The sequence below is a fragment of the Neoarius graeffei genome, chromosome 13 (genome assembly GCF_027579695.1).
Source record: "Neoarius graeffei isolate fNeoGra1 chromosome 13, fNeoGra1.pri, whole genome shotgun sequence".
NCBI lineage: Eukaryota > Metazoa > Chordata > Actinopteri > Siluriformes > Ariidae > Neoarius > Neoarius graeffei.
Window position 1 is genome coordinate 48,779,281 of NC_083581.1, and position 20,054 is coordinate 48,799,334.

The 20,054-nt window shown below is 42.6% G+C and overlaps 1 protein-coding gene across 5 annotated transcripts in view; it reads left to right on the forward strand.

Annotated features, from left to right (window-relative positions):
• Positions 1–6,596: 6,596 nt before the first annotated feature.
• adrm1 (ADRM1 26S proteasome ubiquitin receptor) overlaps positions 6,597–20,054 on the forward strand; it is a 35,908-nt gene continuing 22,450 nt past the window's right edge. For 2 of the 5 annotated variants that reach the window (XM_060937933.1, XM_060937934.1), the window contains exons 1-2: positions 6,597–6,684; positions 19,278–19,427. In XM_060937933.1, coding sequence (XP_060793916.1) covers positions 19,372–19,427 — 56 coding nt within the window. In that variant the 5' untranslated portion in view covers positions 6,597–6,684; positions 19,278–19,371. Of the gene's footprint in view, positions 6,685–15,316; positions 15,338–19,277; positions 19,428–20,054 lie in introns of those variants that run through there. The other 3 variants (XM_060937937.1, XM_060937936.1, XM_060937935.1) reach the window with 2 other exon arrangements.

Below are 20,054 nucleotides of genomic sequence, written 5' to 3' on the forward strand. Positions count from 1 at the left end.
ATGCTCTTATCTGAATTGAGACGAGCTGCTCCGTACCTCTCCGAGCTTTGCGCGACCTCCCAGTCAGTCAGACGCAGTCAGACGCGCTGTCACTCCTGTTAGCAATGTAGCTAGGCTCAGTATGGCCAACGGTATTTTTTGGGGCTGTAGTTAGACGCGACCAAACTCTTCCGCGTTTTTCCTGTTTACATAGGTTTATATGACCAGTGATATGAAACAAGTTCAGTTACACAAATTGAAACGTAGCGATTTTCTATGCTATGGAAAGTCCGCACTATAATGACAGGCGTACTAACACCTTCTGCGCGCTTCGGCAGCGCATTGATATCTGAGCTCCGTATCAATGTGCTGCCGAAGCGCACAGAAGGTGTTAGTACGCCTGTCATTATAGTGCGGACTTTCCATAGCATAGAAAATCGCTACGTTTCAATTTGTGTAACTGAACTTGTTTCATATCACTGGTCATATAAACCTATGTAAACAGGAAAAACGCGGAAGAGTTTGATCGCATCTAACTACAGCCCCAAAAAATACCGTTGGCCATGCTGAGCCGAGCTACATTGCTAACAGGAGTGACAGCGCGTCTGACTGCGTCTGACTGACTGGGAGGTCACGCAAAGCTCGGAGAGGTACGGAGCAGCTCGTCTCAATTCAGATAAGAGCATATTTCATTATGGAAATACAGTGGACTGTTCCTTTAAGTACCAAACGACTTTTTTTTTTCCTTCCCTCCCCCCTTCAATGCCCGAGTTTGAATCACTGCTACTTGACATTTTTATTGTTTATCAATCAGTGTAATGTGTTTTAAGATTTCTTTAAACATATGCTCATTTTTCGGGGTTTTGTTGTTTTTTTTGTCTGTGTGCTTTAACCAAATTTCACTTTATTTTCCTCTGATTAACAGTTTAAAATACTTAAGTCAGTGAGAATGTTGGAAGATTTTCACACGCTGTATGATGTACACATGTACAGTGCATTACACTACTTGATTGCCTTCATTAAATTAGTTGTTCCTCCATTTAAATGTACATTCAATTATATGAAAACTAGCAATATAAAGCTAATACAGATTTTATTCGGCTTTGTGTGGCTTTATTTTGTAAGTTCAGTGTTTTGCCATTACACTTCACTGTACATCATATTTCTGTGTATAAAGGCATCGTTTATCACAAATGGTGCACATGTGTAGTAATCACAAACACAGCATATTATTTTGTGCAATGATTTATTTTTATAGTATTTAAATACTTTCTTGGTGAGAAATTATTAAAACATTTTATTTTCCATTGGGGATTAATTTTTGGATTTAATTTCCATTAAAAATGAAAGTATGCCACTCCGGTGGATTGAATTCTATTGACGTATTTTAGTTAAAAGCCTGTTATTGTTTTGAAATAAAATGTATGTGAAGGAAAACACGTCCCTGATTCGTTGATCCATCTTGCCACATGTCCAGTTTATTTTGCAGAAGTTAACTAATCTATTTATTAAATGAACAGCTGTACACCATTCGTACTATTATCCAATCAGCCGATCATGTGGCAGCAAAGCAGTGCATAAAATTAATACAGACACAGGTCAAGCGCTTTAGTTCGTGTTCACATTAGACACAGGGAAACTGATCTCTGGCTGCCAGTCGAAGATCAGTTTCCCCGTGTCCAGTGTGAACACGAACTAAAGCGCTTGAAAATCTTACCAGATAATTTGGGGGTGTTGTGTGTGTGTTTTTTTTTTTTTTTTTTTTTTTTTTTTTTTTTTTAATTAGTATAGTGAATATAGAAATGAATCACACCTTTTTAAAAATATTCACATTTTGTTGCTTTGCAGCCTAAACGGGGGGGAAAAAAAACAGGATTTTTCCAGCTTTATTCATTCATTGCACCATGCAACATCCAAGCCAAAGAAAAAAAGCAACATAATTTTAAGCAATAATAAATTTTTTTTAAAAAAGCGTACCAGAGCTTAATAAAGGATCACCCCCTACGTTAATACTTAATAGAAGCATCTTTTGTTTCATTTGCAGCACTGAGTCTGTTTGGAGACTTCTCCCCTAACTGTGCACACCTAGACCGAGTCATATTTTACCCATTCCTCCTAACAGAACTGTTAAAGCTTAGTCAGATTGGATGGTGACTCCTGGTGGACTGCAAACTTCTAGTCATTCCACAGATTTTAGGGCTGGGCTTTTGGCTGGGCTCTGACGAAACCATACAAGGACATTCACCTTCTCTTTCAGCCAATTTGTCAGCATTCTTCTGGTCAGTGTCATGTTAAAAGCTGAACCCTCTTTCGTCAGCTTTCGGCCAAAGGGCAACAGGTTTTCCTTAAGAATTTGTCAGGATTTTACTCCATCCATTGTCCTTTCTATCCTGACAAATGCTCCAGTTCTGGCTGAAGAGAAATACCTTCACAACAGGATGCTACCATCACTATGCTTTACTGTATAGCTCGAATGACTTTCTGTCAGACATACCATTTAGCCAAAGATTGATTTGTCTTATCTGGCACATAGGGCATTTTTCCACTTGGCCTCAGAATCATTCATCCCTCCATCCATTATCTGTAGCCGCTTATCCTGTCCTACAGGGTCGCAGGCAAGCTGGAGCCTATACCAGCTGAATATGGGCAAGAGGCGGGGTTATCACAGGACTGACCTAGAGACACAGACAACCATTCACACCTACGGTCAATTTAGAGCCACCAATTAGCGTAATCTGCATGCCTTTGGACTGTGGGGGAAACCAGAGCACCCAGAGGAAACCCATGCAGACACGGGGAGAACATGCAAACTCCGCACAGAAAGGCCCTCATCAGCTGCTGGGCTCGAACCCAGGACCTTCTTGCTGTGAGGCGACGGTGCTAACCACTACACCACCGTGCCGCCCCCCCAGAATCATCAAGGTGCTTATTGGCAAAACTCAAACAAGACTTAATGGGGCCTTTCTTGAGGAGTGACTATCTATCTATCTATCTATCTATCTATCTATCTATCTATCTATCTATCTATCTATCCTTGCAACTCTTCCATACAAGCCAGATACCATAGCACTGATATTGTTGTCAGTGTTGGAGGGATGGTGTGATCCAGGCAGGGTCTTGGTGGCACCAAGCACCTTCCACTTCATAATTATGGACTTAACTGTATGATGGTGTGAGGAATGTTTTCTTGGCATGCTTTGGGCTTGTTAATACCAATCAAACATCACTTGAATGCCACAGCCAAATGGATTTTTGTTGCTGAACCTGTGCATCTCTCATGGCCACAATTTACCATCTTCTAATAGATATATCCAGCATGATAATTCACCATGGCGCAAACCAAACGTTGCTTGTCATTTTGCCCTTCCCAGTCACCAGATCTGAATCCAGTAGAATACCTTTGGGATGTGGTAGAACAGGAGATCCACAGCATGAAAGTGCACCTGAAAAATCTGCAGGAACTACATGATGCACTCATATCAACATGGACCAGAATCTCAAAGCAATGTTTCCAATATATTGAATCCATGGCACAAACTGAAGCAGTTTTGAGAGCAAAGGGAGGCCCTATCCTGTATTAGTGTAATGTTCTTAATAAAGTACTCAGTCAATATCTATAGAATCTGACTTGTTTTTTTTAACATGAATTCCATCCATCCATTATCCATAAGAACTTATCCTGTGCAGGGTTGCAGGCAAGCTGGAGCCTATGGGCAAGAGGCGGGGTACACCCTGGACAAGTCACCAGATCATCACAGGGCTGACACATAGAGACAAACAACCATTCACACTCGCATTCACACCTACGGTCAATTTAGAGCCACCAATTAGCCTAATCTGCTAGGTTACTCCCTCTGCTAAGGGAGAGTGTGCTCCCATCACCCAATCAAGCATCCAGCCAGAGCAGGTCATGATATTTTTTAACCATATTAACATGCCATTGTTGTGTATTATGCCTGATGTCAAGACTCTCGTCTCTGCGAGCCTACCACACAGATTTAATACTTGTGTCATTTTTAGGGCATACCTAACAACCTGTGTTCCCCCCCCCCAATCTGTCCCTCTGAGTTACATGTTGGTCCTGGGATTGAGATGCTGGCCTCTTCTGCCCCTCGGACCTGCTTGATCCATCCTGGTGCCCTGTGTCTGGTTGGAGTTTTATCGCATCGCTCCTGTGAAGGACAGCCCCATGAGGACAGTTGAGGGTTACACCTGGAGGATGCTCTGGACTCTTACATTAATGCTTTTATGGCTGAGGACTACAGTTAACTTGCTAACTTTAGGACTGCAGTTGTCATGAACAGTTTTGCACTCAAGTTTCCATCAGTGAAGAGTTACAACATCAACAAAACTGTCTTCATGTTAAAACTGTTAATGTTATAATCATGTTGTCTGTTGTTGCCCAAATGAGGATGGGTTCCCTTTTGAGTCTGGTTCCTCTCGAGGTTTCTTCGTCATGTCTTCCTTGCCACCGTCGCCACAGGCTTGCTTATTGGGGATAGATTAGGGACAAAATTAGCTCATGTTTTAAGTCGTTCAAATTCTGTAAAGCTGCTTTGCGACAATGTTTATTGTTAAAAGTGCTATACAAATAAACTTGACTTGACCTGCATGTCTTTGGACTGTGGGGGAAACCGGGGCACCCGGAGGAAATCCACGCAGACACGGGGAGGACATGCAAACTCCACACAGAAAGGCCCCCGTCGGCCGCTGGGCTCGAACCCAGAACCTTCTTGCTGTGAGGCGACAGTGTTAACCACTACACCATGAATTGCTTTTTCCAAAAAAAAAAAAATTATGTTTTTCTGTTTGTAATTTGGACTGTGGGGGAAACCAGAGCACCCAGAGGAAACCCACACAGACACGGGGAGGACATGCAAACTCCACACAGAAAGGCCCCTGTCGGCCGCTGGGCTCGAATGCAGAACCTTCTTGCTGTGAGGTGACAGTGCTAACCACTACACCATGAATTGCTTTTTCCAAAAAAAAAAAATTATGTTTTTCTGTTTGTAATTTGTAATAATCATCCATCTATTATCTGTAGCTGCTTATCCTGTCCTAACCTGCATGTCTTTGGACTGTGGGGGAAACCGGAGCACCCGGAGGAAACCCACGGTGAGAACATGCAAACTCCGCACAGAAAGGCCCCCGTTGGCCACTGGGCTCGAACCCAGAACCTTCTTGCTGTGAGGTGACAGTGCTAACCACTACACCATGAATTGCTTTTTCCAAAAAAAATATATGTTTTTCTGTTTGTAATTTGGACTGTGGGGGAAACCAGAGCACCCAGAGGAAACCCACGCAGACACGGGGAGGACATGCAAACTCCACACAGAAAGGCCCCCGTTGGCCGCTGGGCTCGAACCCAGAACCTTCTTGCTGTGAGGTGACAGTGCTAACCACTACACCATGAATTGCTTTTTCCAAAAAAAAAAATTGTTTTTCTGTTTGTAATTATCATCCATCTATTATCTGTAGCTGCTTATCCTGTCCTAACCTGCATGTCTTTGGACTGTGGGGGAAACCGGAGCACCCGGAGGAAACCCACGGTGAGAACATGCAAACTCCGCACAGAAAGGCCCTCGTCAGCCGCTGGGCTCGAACCCAGAACCTTCTTGCTGTGAGGTGACAGTGCTAACCACTACACCATGAATTGCTTTTTCCAAAAAAAAAATAGTTTTTCTGTTTGTAATTTGGACTGTGGGGGAAACCAGAGCACCCAGAGGAAACCCACGCAGACATGGGGAGGACATGCAAACTCCACACAGAAAGGCCCCCGTCGGCTGCTGGGCTCGAACTCAGAACCTTCTTGCTGTGAGGTGACAGTGCTAACCACTACACCATGAATTGCTTTTTCCAAAAAAAAAAATTGTTTTTCTGTTTGTAATTTGTAATAATCATCCATCCATTATCTGTAGCTGCTTATCCTGTCCTAACCTGCATGTCTTTGGACTGTGGGGGAAACCGGAGCACCCGGAGGAAACCCACACGGACACGGGGAGAACATGCAAACTCCACACAGAAAGGCCCTCGCCGGCCCCGGGGCTCGAACCCAGAACCTTCTTGCTGTGAGGTGACAGTGCTAACCACTACACCATGAATTGTTTTTTTTTTTTTAATGTATGTTTTTCTGTAGTAATCAGCTGCAGTTAAAAGGAATCCTGAAAGTAAGGAAGTAACACGTGAATAAAAAAAAAATCATAATCACGTCTAGAAATAAAGGAAAATTATTCCTGATGCACCTTTTTTTTCAAATCAGGACTGATTACTGAGTCTGAACATAATTTAGGAGGAATTTATTCAACATTATGACTAAATCTGTGGCTCAAATCATACATTATTCTGGATGATTTTTGAGTGTATATAAATATTAATATCTAACGTGTTCAAACTGAGAAACACGAATAATAGACAGACAGTAAAGCGACCCGCAGTGTTTATTTCCCGAGCCAATCAAATTTAACGCGAGTTGGTTTGTTGTCATTGTTTTTTCCATTCGATTTTCCGCACATGCGCCTTGTGACGCGTTTAAATAGACAGCTGGATTAACCAATCAGATCGGATCTAAGGATGAACAATTTGCAGCATCCCGGAAGTTGTTTTCTGAAGCGAGCAGTCAGTCAGTCAGTCAGTCACAGGCTTGAGCAGCTGAGCTGAGCTGAGGTTTTCTGTTGGAGAACACACGAAAACACGGCTGATTCAAAGGTATGATCGGTTTATCTGAGTAAATGGGTGTTTGTATTATATATTCTACTCACAAGCGTGTTGAAACGGCTGAACATATTGTATAATAAGTTCCTTTTGCTGTAAAGTGGCCGCTCACAGTGAGGTGAGTTTACCGTTAGCGGATTCCACCGGGCTGAGGGCTTTTACAGCGGTTTACTGACCGCTCACACTGATACTGACATCTCACATCTGGAAGACTGGCAGTCATAAACAACATCCTGGTGTTTTAGACAAATAAATAGAACAACAACAACAAAAGAGTTTTATAAAGCTGGCACGCTTACTTCCAAATCTTGCTGAGTAACTGCTGTTAGCTGCTAGCTAGTCTGCAATATGCTTAGTCATCCAACAAGCTTTGATGTTTTAAAAAAAAATGATTTGATTTATTTGGTTAAAATGCAGTACATGCAAAATACAATCTGAACATGGCATAAAAACCAGGATTACACACACAAAAAGTGTCAACACTTGTTTCCATTGTGGTCCCAGAGACTTATCACAGACAGCCATGGTTACTATACTAAGTAAATATCTAAAATATAATCAATAAAGTAATTTAATAATGTTAAATAATATATCATCTCATTATCTCTAGCCGCTTTATCCTTCTACAGGGTCGCAGGCAAGCTGGAGCCTATCCCAGCTGACTACGGGCGAAAGGCGGGGTACACCCTGGACAAGTCGCCAGGTCATCACAGGGCTGACACATAGACACAGACAACCATTCACACTCACATTCACACCTACGCTCAATTTAGAGTCACCAGTTAACCTAACCTGCATGTCTTTGGACTGTGGGGGAAACCAGAGCACCCGGAGGAAACCCACGGGGAGAACATGCAAACTCCGCACAGAAAGGCCCTCGCCGGCCACGGGGCTCGAACCCGGACCTTCTTGCTGTGAGGCGACAGCGCTAACCACTACACCACCGTGCCGCCCATGTTAAATAATATCAATAATAATAATCCGGGCGGCACGGTGGTGTAGTGGTTAGCGCTGTCGCCTCACAGCAAGAAGGTCCTGGGTTCGAGCCCCGTGGCCGGCGAGGGCCTTTCTGTGTGGAGTTTGCACGTTCTCCCCGTGTCCGCGTGGGTTTCCTCCGGGTGCTCCGGTTTCCCCCACAGTCCAAAGACATGCAGGTTAGGTTAACTGGTGACTCTAAATTGACCGTAGGTGTGAATGTGAGTGTGAATGGTTGTCTGTGTCTATGTGTCAGCCCTGTGATGACCTGGCGACTTGTCCAGGGTGTACCCCGCCTTTCGCCCGTAGTCAGCTGGGATAGGCTCCAGCTTGCCTGTGACCCTGTAGAAGGATAAAGCGGCTAGAGATGATGAGATGAGATAATAATCCATCATCATCTTTTTCGGGGTGGCATGGTGGTGTAGTGGTTGGCACTGTCACCTGACAGCAAGAAGGTTCTGGGTTCGAGCCCAGTGGCTGGCTGGGGGCAGATTCTACCGTAACTGGATCCATTAACCACTTGCCCACAAAATAAGAAATTTTTCTTGTCCTTTTTTCAGTGAGGTAATATTTTCAAGATTGAAAATATGGTATTTGGTCTTCTAAAACAGCACGTCATTTAAAAATACACTGAGTATATCAATAAAAGATTTTTAAAGAATAAAGTTCTATTTCTTTGACATATCTGACAGACATAACTCCCATTTTAAAAATCCCTTTCATTATCCCTGTTGCTATCGTCAGTGAATTTCTGTCAGATGACCTGACGATAGACTCAGCCATTATGGATCTTTGGTAGTTATCGTGTGGAAGCAGGCTTTATCATTTTTGGGTGTCAACAGATAGAGTTGAAATAGTTTAACAGCGAAAAAACTATTTCGTTCACGAGAGAAGCCCACAGTTATTTTTAAAAAATGCTATCGTCAGTCTGTCAGTCAAACGCACCTGACGATAGCAAAATTCAAGCCCTCACCACGCACACGTTGACTGACGCAAAGAGGAAATTCTACTGCGCATGATTTTTGTGACAGCAGACATTTACTTCCGGGCAAGACTTGGAGTTCTGACAGCTAGAATTCATCAAATAAATCAAGGTGACATTTTCAGTCAGCTATCCTGACGATAGAAATTTTTGACGATAGAAACATTGAGAATATATTTGTGCGTTCATATTTAAATTTTTCTGGAGGAAAACTATCGTAAGTTGAGAGAAATCAGAGCCGCTTGCGACCCTTTCAGCCGACAGGCCATTTCAATGTGTTATTTCCCCGCGAAAGTGACACAGTCGTGTCTATCGTCACTGTTCTGACAATTATTGTTGATATTTCAATTTTGAAAATAAATTTTATCTTTTTTATTTCAATATTTTATTTTATTATTTGGTTCTAGTGATGAGGTATTTTAATATTATTACTAAATTTGTCAGATTAATAATGTAAGAAACAGTTTTGTTGCTATTATCATCTAGAGTGTCTGTCAGAATATGATGGTAGACGTTAGTTTGTCTGTCAGGTTTTGATGATAGAAGCCGATGTGTTTCTATTGTCATTTAGCATGTCTGTCATGTCAGGCTTTTATTAATTAGTTACCAGGACTACTGTCCTAAAATTTACTGTGAATGTCCAAGACCCCAAATGCTACTAGAAAAACTTAATAGAATGATCAAAATAATCAATTCAGCAATTTAAGGAGATGGGACTTAACTGGCCTCTGTTATGGTAGAATCTGCCTGGGGCCTTTCTGTGTGGAGTTTGGATGTTCTCCCCGTGTCTGCGTGGGTTTCTCCCACAATCCAAAGGCATCCAAAGGATCGGTTAATTGATGGCTCTAAATTGACCGTAGGTGTGAATGGTTGTGTCTATGTGTCAGCTTGTCCAGGGTGTATCCTGCCTCTCGCCCATAGTCAGCTGGGGTAGGCTCCAGCTTGCCCGCAACCCTGCACAGGATAAGCGGCTACAGATAATGGATGGATCATCATCTTCTTTTGGCTGCTCCCGATTAGGGGTCGCCACAGCGGATCTTTCGTCTCCACCGCTCCCTGTCTTCTGCATCCTTCTCTACCACACCTGCCACTTTCATGTCCTCTCTCACCACATCTGTGTATCTCCTCTTTGGCCTTCCTCGTTTTCGTGTGCCTGGCAGCTCCATCCTCAACATTCTCCTTCCAACATCAGAATCAGAATTACTTTAATCTTCGGAGGGAAATTCAAATTTGCTACCAAGCTCCTGAATCAGAGAAGTAGTAAACATGTCTAAAAATAGAAGATAAAAACGTCTGAAAGAAGAATAAATAAAATAAATTTAAAGAAGTTCGATAACTTAAGTAAAAGCAAAATGAAGTGATTTTATATACAGTGATTCCTATATACATATACTGCACCTGAGTTAAGGATACATGGTAAGACAGTGTACCACAGTTATACAGTGGCATTGTACAGCTTGACTGCAACAGGTAGGAATGATTTCCTGTGTCTCTCAGTTGTGCAGCGTGGAAGAATCAGCCGTTTACTGAATGTGCTCCTGTGGCCGATCAGCTCCTCATGTAGAGGGTGGGAAGGACAGTCTAAGATTGTTTGTTTGTTTTTATTTTGGACAGTGTCCTCCAACACCACTGTCAGAGAGTCCAGTTCCACGCCTACAACATGGCCGGCCTTCCTGATGATCTTATTGAGTCTGTTAGTGTCCTTCACCTTCAAGCCGCTGCCCCAGCAGACGACAGCGTACAGGATGGCACTGGCCACCACAGACTCATAGAATATCTGCAGCATTTTTCGGCAGATGTTGAAGGACCTCAGCCATCTCAGAAAATAGAGACGGCTCTGGCCCTTTTTGTGTACAGTGTGGACCAGTCCAGTTTATTATCCAAGTACTCCCCCAGGTACTTATATTCCTCTACCATGTCCACACTGACCCCTTGGATGTTAACAGGGTTCACCGGAGCCCTGATTCTGTTCTTTCGTCTTCGTCACGTTGAGCTGTAGGTGGTTCTTCCTGCTCCACGTGACAAAGGTGTCCACCACCATCCTGTACTCGCTCTCATCACCACCGGTAATACGTCCAACCATTGCAGAGTCATCAGAAAATTTCTGGAGGTGGCAGGTCTCCATCCAGTAGTTGAAATCAGTGGCGTAGAGTGAAAAGGAAAGGAGAAAGGAAAGTCCCTTGCAGAGCCCCGGTGTTGCTGATCACTCTGTCTGACACACAGCACTGCAAGCGCATGTACTGTGGTCTGCCAGTCAAATAATCCACAATCCAGGACACCAGTGGGGCGTCCACCTGCATCGCTGTCAACTTCTCACCCAGCAGAGCTGGCCGGATGGTGTCAAAAGCACTGGAGAAATAAAAAAAAAAAACATGATCCTCACAGTGCTGGCTGGTTTGTCCAGGTGGCCATAGACTTTTGTTGACCGGATAGATGATTGCGTCCTCTATTCCAAGATGGGGCTGCTAGGCGAACTGAAGGGGGTCAAGAAGTGGTTGGACCATAGGCTGGATCTGCTCCAGGATGAGTCTCTCAAGCGTCTTCATGATGTGTGATGTCAATGCCACGGGCCTGTAGTCTTTGAGGTCACTGGGACGTGACTTCTTCAGTACAGGGATGAGGCATGATGTCTTACACAGCACGGGGACCCTCTGAAGACTCAGGCTCATGTTGAAGACGTGCTGAAGTACTCCACTTAGCTGGAGGGCACAGGTCTTCAGGGCCCTGGGGCTAACACCATCCGGGCCTGCTGATTTTTCCTGCATGGAGTCTCTTCAGCTGTCTTCTCACTTGCTTCTCGCTGATGATCGGTGTGGAGGTGACTGGTGGGGGAGGGATGAAGGTCTTTCTTGGGGGAGGGGGGTGCTCAGCCAGGGGGTCTGTTGAGGAGGTGCGAGTGAGGTCCTGAAATGGGGATGAGGTTGGGCAAGAAGAGGGAGGGGAGGGGAGAGAATGTGAAGTGTGTGGTTGTAGTCATCCCGCAGAAGAGTGGTGGTGGTGGGTTGGGGTCACACCATCGAACCTGTTGAAGTAAAGATTCCGCTCATTCGCCCTTTCCACATTGCCATCCACTCCTTCATTGTTGGTTGGCTTGTAACCAGTGATGGTCTTCATTCCACTCCACACCTCTCTCATGTTGTTCTGTTGGAGTTTCCATTCCAACTTCCTCCTGTACTTTTCCTTGGCCTCCCTGATCATTGCTCTCAGTTCACGCTGTACTCCTCACACCTCCTCCTCGTTGCTGGCTGTGAAAGCCCTCTTCTCATTTAAGAGGGCTTTGATGTCCTTCGTTACCCACGGCTTGTTGTTGGGGTAACAGCTGACAGTCCTAGCTGGGACAATGGTGTCCACACAGAAGTTGATGTATTCTGTGATGCACTCTGCGAGCCCATCAATGTCCTCTTTGTGGGGCTCACACAGCGTCTGCCAGTCGGTCACCTCGAAGTTTCCCTGCAGTGTCTTGTTGGCCTCGTCTGTCCACCTCCTCACTATCTTTTGGTGTGGTGGGCAGTCTCTTCACCAGAGGCACATAGCAGGGGGAGAGGTAAATCAGGTTGTGGTCTGACCTGCCCAGTGGGGGGAGGGAGGAAGACTTGTGGGTCAAGCTTACCATACGGGTTACTGAGCACACATTGTAACGCGCGAGTACAAAGTCTTCAAAAGAGCCCAAGCAGGCTATTTAAAGCTAGCAATGGTGCACACCTGTTGTATTCACGATAGGGGTGGGCGATATATCGAGATTTGCGATATATCGATATGTTTTATGAACACGAAAAAGATTTTGGCATATCGTATATATCGAGATAATGCTCTAAATTAATATGATTTCGCCACTGTGCTTAATTTCCTTCACTGTGCTATGGTGCTGCCTGCCCCGCCTCCTTCGTGTGTTTGTACCCCCTCCCCTCGCGTGTAGGCGGCGTGTTAACTCATTCAACATGGCGGCGCCCACAGAAAGCCCGGAGGCGGCAGAACTCGTACCAAAAAAAGGACAAATGGCTCCATTATATGGAGATATTTTGGTTTTAAACCGTCGGACGAACAACAGAAAGAGGTCTACTGCCGGAAATGCAAGAAATTGGTGGCAACCAAAGCGTCGAGCACCACGAACCTGTTCAACCATTTACAGGTACGCCACAAACTTTTGTACGAGGAGTGTGCCAGGCTGAGAGTTAATGCAGTGAGATGAGTTTGAGTTTTGTTTTTAAGGAAAAGGAAGGCAATATGTATTATTTCTATAAGTCAAATTATTATTTATGAAATGTTTTTTTTTTTTTTGTTATCTTAAATGTTTAAGACACACTATAAGAACTGCCTACCCTCAGGTTTTATGTTTGTAATTAAAATAAGGCAATATACTACTTCCTTGGTTTGATAATTCATGTTAAAAATGGTGCACAAGCACTTTGTTACTAGTACCTGTCTACCTCTAGGCACTTGGCTGCCTACCTATTTGCACTTCAATAAAAAAAAACACCTTGCTGAATTTGGTGTGTCTGTTTTTTGGGGGTTGTTTTTCCTGCATAGATATCGAGATGTATATCGAGATTTTTTTTTTCTCCATATCGCCCAGCCCTAATTCACGACTGTCGTAATAGGTCAGATGATGACGTCAAGCGGAGCTTTTATGGAATTCCCACTGTACGGGAGCACGAAGGCGAGCAAACAAAGAAACTCAGCATACAAAGGAGAAATCTATGGCTTGCGAGAATCAACCACAAGGATTATCAGCCTTCCAAACACAGCAAAGTCTGCTCTGATCATTTTATAAGTGGCAAGTTGTTTAAATAAACAATAAATTGTTTGTTTTTGGAAAACATTTCAGGTCTATTCTGTATGATTTGATTTGTGTTTAATCAACCAGGGATGCAAACAGCATGCCTTTTGGCGGATGCCGCCTTTTTCACGGCTGAATCACGCAGATCCGGGGGTTTTTTTTTTTTTTTTTTTTTTAGGGGGGGCGTTGGAGTGTCTGATTATAATTTCAAAGTAAATTCTGTATTAAAATTACTAAATAAGCAAATCCGTTACAGTCCATGAAACGGAAGTATAAGGATGAGAAAAAAACAGTTTAAATCGGAAAGCTGTGGACATTTGCGCAGTCCTGCACACCGCTCGGGCTGCACAAATGTGCACAACTTCCCGATTTAAACTGTTTTTTTCTTATCCTTATACTTCCTGTTTCATGGACTGTAACGGATTTGCTTATTTAGTAATTTTAATACAGAATTTACTTTGAAATTATAATCAGACACTCCAACGCCCCCCCTAAAAAAAAAACCCCGGATCTGCGCGATTCAGGCGGCATCCGCCAAAAGGCGCGCTGTTTGCATCCCAAACACACATTAAATCATACAGAATAGACCTAAAATGTTTTTCAAAAATGACCCTTGCGTGAATGAAGTGACAAGTTTCAAATAGAAACGTGACAAATGAGCGATATTACGTTTACATTGTAATTACACTCAGCGGTTCCAGTTAGGCATTCTCCAGAGATTGTTTACATGATGTTTTGGTTTCCAAAAACAAACTTAAACACAATTGATTGTTTATTTAAACAATTTGCCACTTATAAAATGATCGGAGCAGACTTTGCTGTGTTTGGAAGGCTGATAATCCTTGCGGTTGATTCTCGCAAGCCATAGATTTCTCCTTTGTATGCTGAGTTTGTTTGCTCGCCTTCGTTCTCCCGTACAGTGGGAATTCCATAAAAGCTCCGCTTGACTTCATCATCTGACCTATTACGACAGCCGTGAATACAACAGGTGTGCACCATTGCTAGCTTTAAATAGTAATGTAACTAACTATAAATGTAAATAATATATAAATGAATGTAACTCGCGCGCTACAATGTGTGCTCAGTGACCCGTACGGTAAGCTAGCCCTCCAAGATGGCTGCCACCAGGGAATCCGACTCTGTGACGTCATGTGAAAACTATCTATATTGTCAATCAGCCATTCTCTGATTGAACCTCTGTAGTTGCTCCTCTTATCAGGCCTAGAAATTCATTTATTTATTTATCTTTTCCACCAGCCAGCCGGATTAGTGACCTTCCAAAGTAACTAGCCAAACAGAAAATCAACTAGCCAAAATTTGTTCATGTATGAATTTTACTTCTGTCAAAAATAACACAAAAGAGAGTAATCTGTGGTTGGTAGAAGAGAGCAACTGGGTCATTCTACAGAAACGTCCACTTTTCTGTCCCTAGACTTAACAGGGCAGTTGCTTTAAAAAAAAAAAAAAAGTAAATTTAGGGATTTGTTTATATTTTAAGATAAAACAATATGATATTTGAACAATTATAACTTTTTGAACCACTAATGAGTCATTATTTCTTTTTAATCATTTTAGTGTTTTCCCAAGTATGCCCAAAAATGCCCGTCCCCACTGTCATGCTGTGAAATTAAGGGCTTTATTTTTTAATGAAAAATGTATACTTTATTAGCTCAACTGCAGTTATGTGTCCATACAGGTCTAATGTATCACACAAATTATGAAAAAACACAATATTGCAATTAAATATTATAAAATGTTATAAAATGCATCATAAATGTGCACGTCCCCTGGATTCACGTCACTGGTGTTACTGTATGACAAAAGACTATTATTTTGACATACAACGACATGGTGAAGACATCACACGAAGTCTTTTCACTTCCTTTCTGAAGATCAATGAAGACAGACACATGGTAAGGTCAATGCCATTTTTCATTTTTTATAAATTTTAATAATTAACCCTAAGATTTCTGTTGAAGCTTCACAGCAAGTCACTGGTATGACCTACTTTAATCTTTGGGAGATGAACATGAAAGAATAAAATTTGATTAAATTATATATAATTCAATGAGTAATTCATGAATGTCAACATGTGGTTTGATTCCCTGTGGCAGCCATCTTGTAAAATAGAGTTTTTATGATAGTTGTCACTGGTGTTACCGTCACTGGTGTTACAATCCTGATGGGAACTATTCTTGCAAATATTCAAATGAAATTCAATCTATCCACTTTGGGGGGTCACATCAGCAGGTGACCCTGCACACCGGAGTTCTCTATCTGGCAGACCAAGACCCCATGCTTTTCTGCACAGTGTCCCCCTGCAGGAGGCATGACCCACCTGCTATATGGGCTCATTTGGATCCCATCCTTCAGTTTCTGGCAACAAACCGCTGTGGTGTCAAGCGTCTTCATTTTTTCAGCGACGGACCCGCCACACAGTAGAAAAATCGCTCTAACTTTTACATGCTCGCTACTGAGCCACACCATAGAGGATTCTCTACGGTCACATGGAGCTTCTTTGAAGCCAGCCATGGCAAGGGTGCGCCAGACGGAGTGGGGGCTGCACTCAAGAGACAAGCAGACACACTTGTCCATCAAGGGAAAGACATCCCAGATGCCCACACCTTTTTTCAGCTCCTCAACAATGTCAGCAAGGTGAAGCTGTATTATGTGAAAGAGGAGGAGGTTGAAAAGAAGGAGAGTGCCTTAAAGCCCCTGTCTACCATCAAAGGCACCATGAAGATGCATGAAGTAATCAGCGTCTCTCCAGGGCAGATGAAATACAGAGACAGCTGCTGTTTCTGTCAGGCTGCAGATGGCGTGTTTGTTTGCTCATGTTACTGTCTGCAGGAAGTTGCCCTTGTACCTTTTGGAAGAAGCAATCAGTCATCTGAGCAACGAGTTCAGGCCTACTGTCATTGGACCTCACCACTGTGGTCAGTGGTGTGTTGTCCAGTACGATAACACCCCTTACCCTGGCATCATTCTGCAGGTAGAGGAAGGCAGTGTGCAAGTGAAATGCATGCACTCCAATGGAGTTAATATGTTCTACTGGCCAAGCCCCAGAGATGGCGTGACCTGGTACGAGGATGGCCAGATCATGTGCCTCATTCCAGAACCCCTGGCACTGAATCGGCGCTCAGTTCAAATTGAAAAAAAGTTCTGGGAGTTCATCAAGGAACAGCTGCTGTAATAATATTAATTTATACAATCAGTTAACACAAGTTCATTATTTTAACTTTTTAGTAGTTTCCAAATGCATCTTTCCAAGTGCAGTTATTTTAAGTCTTGCCAATGAGTTTGTTTGATTAACGTTTGTGTCACGTTTACAGACTGCAACTGGAGTTGAAACTTGTAAACTTTTGCATATAATATTATACTTAAGTTTTATACATTTTTACTGTTTGTATTGTTCCATGAAACATTTTGGATGTAATGCCTCATTATTGTTTAGAACTCCAGATAGTTTGATCTTATGAATGTCACTGGTGTCACCGTGTGCATTTTTGGGAACATCAGGTTAAAATATGGCAAATTTGTCATGGTAGGGATTTTGAATCAGTTTAATTTTCCTGTACTCAACAGTTCACACTTACAATATTTCATTATTACTTCATCTTAACTGTTTTCAATTACATTTTCATTTTTAAAGTAAATACACGGTTACAAAACTGAAGAAATATCATTCGAACACAGTTGTAACAAACATTTTGAAAGTAAATAAAATAATAATCTCTTGATAATTTGCCTCATCATTTTTGTACAGTTACTGTGATTGTATGTGCAAAAGAAGTTAAGAAATAATATTTAATAAAAGTTGATTTTATTCCAAATGAGGTCAGGTAACACCAGTGACAAATAAATGGTATATGAAATCTTGAAATAATTATACAAAAAAGGCAAAAAGCCATTAAGGTGTACCTTAGGTATGTTCTTATAGCCAATTAGTACAGTAATAATGTAGTATAATTTTAAAGACTTAAAGAAGAAAGTTATTTTCAGACATTGTGACATGTCAAAAGTGGACGTTTTTGTAGAATGACCCAACTGGACTTGCTTGAAGATTCTTGAAAATGTTTCGCCTCTCATCCAAAAGGCTTCCTCAGTTCTGTCTGACTAATAGGGAGTATCCAGTATTTATCCTCTCATGGATCATCATAGAATCCGAATCAGAATGCTGGTGGCTGCATTGTAGGTGGCTTATAAAAGATGTCATAGACACCCACCTCTGTTCAGTGATGGTCGTTCCAGGTTGACAAAATTGAACGATCCTCTCTGGCTAAGATGTCTGCCAGTTTTCTGGAAGTCCTCTCATACTCCCGCACCAGTCGAAGGGAACTCATCCCAAAGTGCGTAGAAACATATCTGTGAAGAATCTGTCATCCAGGTACATAGTAAACCACAGATTACCATGTACCTGGATGACTGAGATTCTTCACAGATAAACAAAAGAGAGTAGTTACCATTGTTCATGACTAATGTGCATTTATTTCAAGACCCGAGTATTTTGATACTGTTGTTAAATACATAAATGAGAACAACACAGAGCACCAAAATATAATATCAACAAATAATAATATATTGGAAAACTTGGCAACTTGGTGTATGAGTATTGAAAACAAATATACTTACTATCATGACTACAGCACCCAAAATATGTCCAACATGCTTTCTGTATTTAACCATGTTTGAGAGAGAAAGCATTAGGAGCTTCATATTGACTAGGAATCAACTTGAAAAAAATTAATTATTCCATAAAGATCGTATCGCAGCCAAGGCCTACCCTGCTCCCACGTTTGCTTATAAGTCCTTTGTCGTTTCTCCTTCTCGCACGCTTTATCAGCGGCCTTTTTCTCCTCTTCAGACCGAGGTCGCTTTGTCCCCGTCTCTGGCGGTTTCTGTACACCTTTCAGAATATTCTACATCGCAATGTAGCTCTGGCAGATGTAGATAAACAACAAAACCACGCGTTTAAATGGGCGATAATGTGGCCACATCTATTGAATTTGATAACGTGATTACCGCGATATTCAACGAGATGCGTTATATGCATGCGCAGTAGTGAAAAAACCGACAGCCTGACCTCGTACACGATCTCATCTCATTATCTCTAGCTGCTTTATCCTGTTCTACAGGGTCGCAGGCAAGCTGGAGCCTATCCCAGCTGACTACGGGCGAAAGGCGGGGTACACCCTGGACAAGTCGCCAGGTCATCACAGGGCTGACACATAGACACAGACAACCATTCACACTCACATTCACACCTACGGTCAATTTAGAGTCACCAGTTAACCTAACCTGCATGTCTTTGGACTGTGGGGGAAACCGGAGCACCCGGAGGAAACCCACGCGGACACGGGGAGAACATGCAAACTCCGCACAGAAAGGCCCTCGCTGGCCATGGGGCTCGAACCCGGACCTTCTAGCTGTGAGCCGACAGCGTTAACCACTACACCACCGTGCCGCCCCCTCGTACACGATATGATTCGGAATTCTTCGGTAGTTTCCGTCCTGCCGATAAACGCATCGATTAACACAGACACGGCACACGCTTAATATGTGGCGGCTTTAGTTGACGGTGTGCCTGAATCTTTGCTTCATATATATATATATATATATATATATATATATATATATATATATATATATACAGGGTTCTCGCCAGCGCTTTATATGGTTGCGGCCCGCTACGCTAAAATTTCAGACCGCAACGGTAATTTCCCCCCGCTACGCTAAATTTTTAATATAGCGTAACGGTTGTTTTCAGTTGTTCATCACCATCGCCAAAAGTTTTTTTTTTTCCTGCGCACTTGAGCAGTTTTCAAGGTGTCAAAATCAGCCTACGTTTGTTAGGAAACCCATGCCTGGAAATCAGTTCCGAGAGAGAGAGAGAGAGAGATCCTGGCGATAACTTTCTCTTGAGCTGGACTTCGGTGAATGACAATGGATGACGGACCCCCTCGCAAAAAAAGAGACATTCGCTCTTTCTTCACAGTTAGAAATGTAAGTGCACCACTTCTACAGGTTTTCCATCACGCTTGAAAACTTAACCCAAAGCCCTTTGATGAATGAAAACGTCTACTTTGTAAGCAGGTTTAGCAATATGACAGGGCGCACGTATCGGATGATTAGCGCTAATTTACTGGATCCCACTGTGGCTAACATTAACACACTGGTAATCTGCCTGCATGCCATCCATCGTTATATTTCTATAAGGAGACAGGCACAAGAGAGGTTGGAGGAGATGAAGGAAAGGACATAGGAGGCAGAGGAAAGGAGGTAGCAGATAAACGGGCAGAGGATGGAGGGAATGGCTAGGAGGAGATTAAATGTCATTTAATAGTTTTAGATTATATATTAATTATTTATTAAGGGGGCTGGGTGTATGTTATGCCTGAATGAAAATGCAATTTGTTTTTTTTTTTATTTTTATGTGCTCAGGCATTTCTTAATTTCTTAATACAATAAAACATTCATTATCTCTTTGGTTGTGTCTGAGTTTACATATCTTTTGACAACACCCTTTGTAGTTCAGTGAAATACAACAGTAGGTAACACATTGCCAAGATCCAAAGATGTAACAATTTTCCATCAAGGATATACAACATAAAAAATGCAATTTATCCCCTC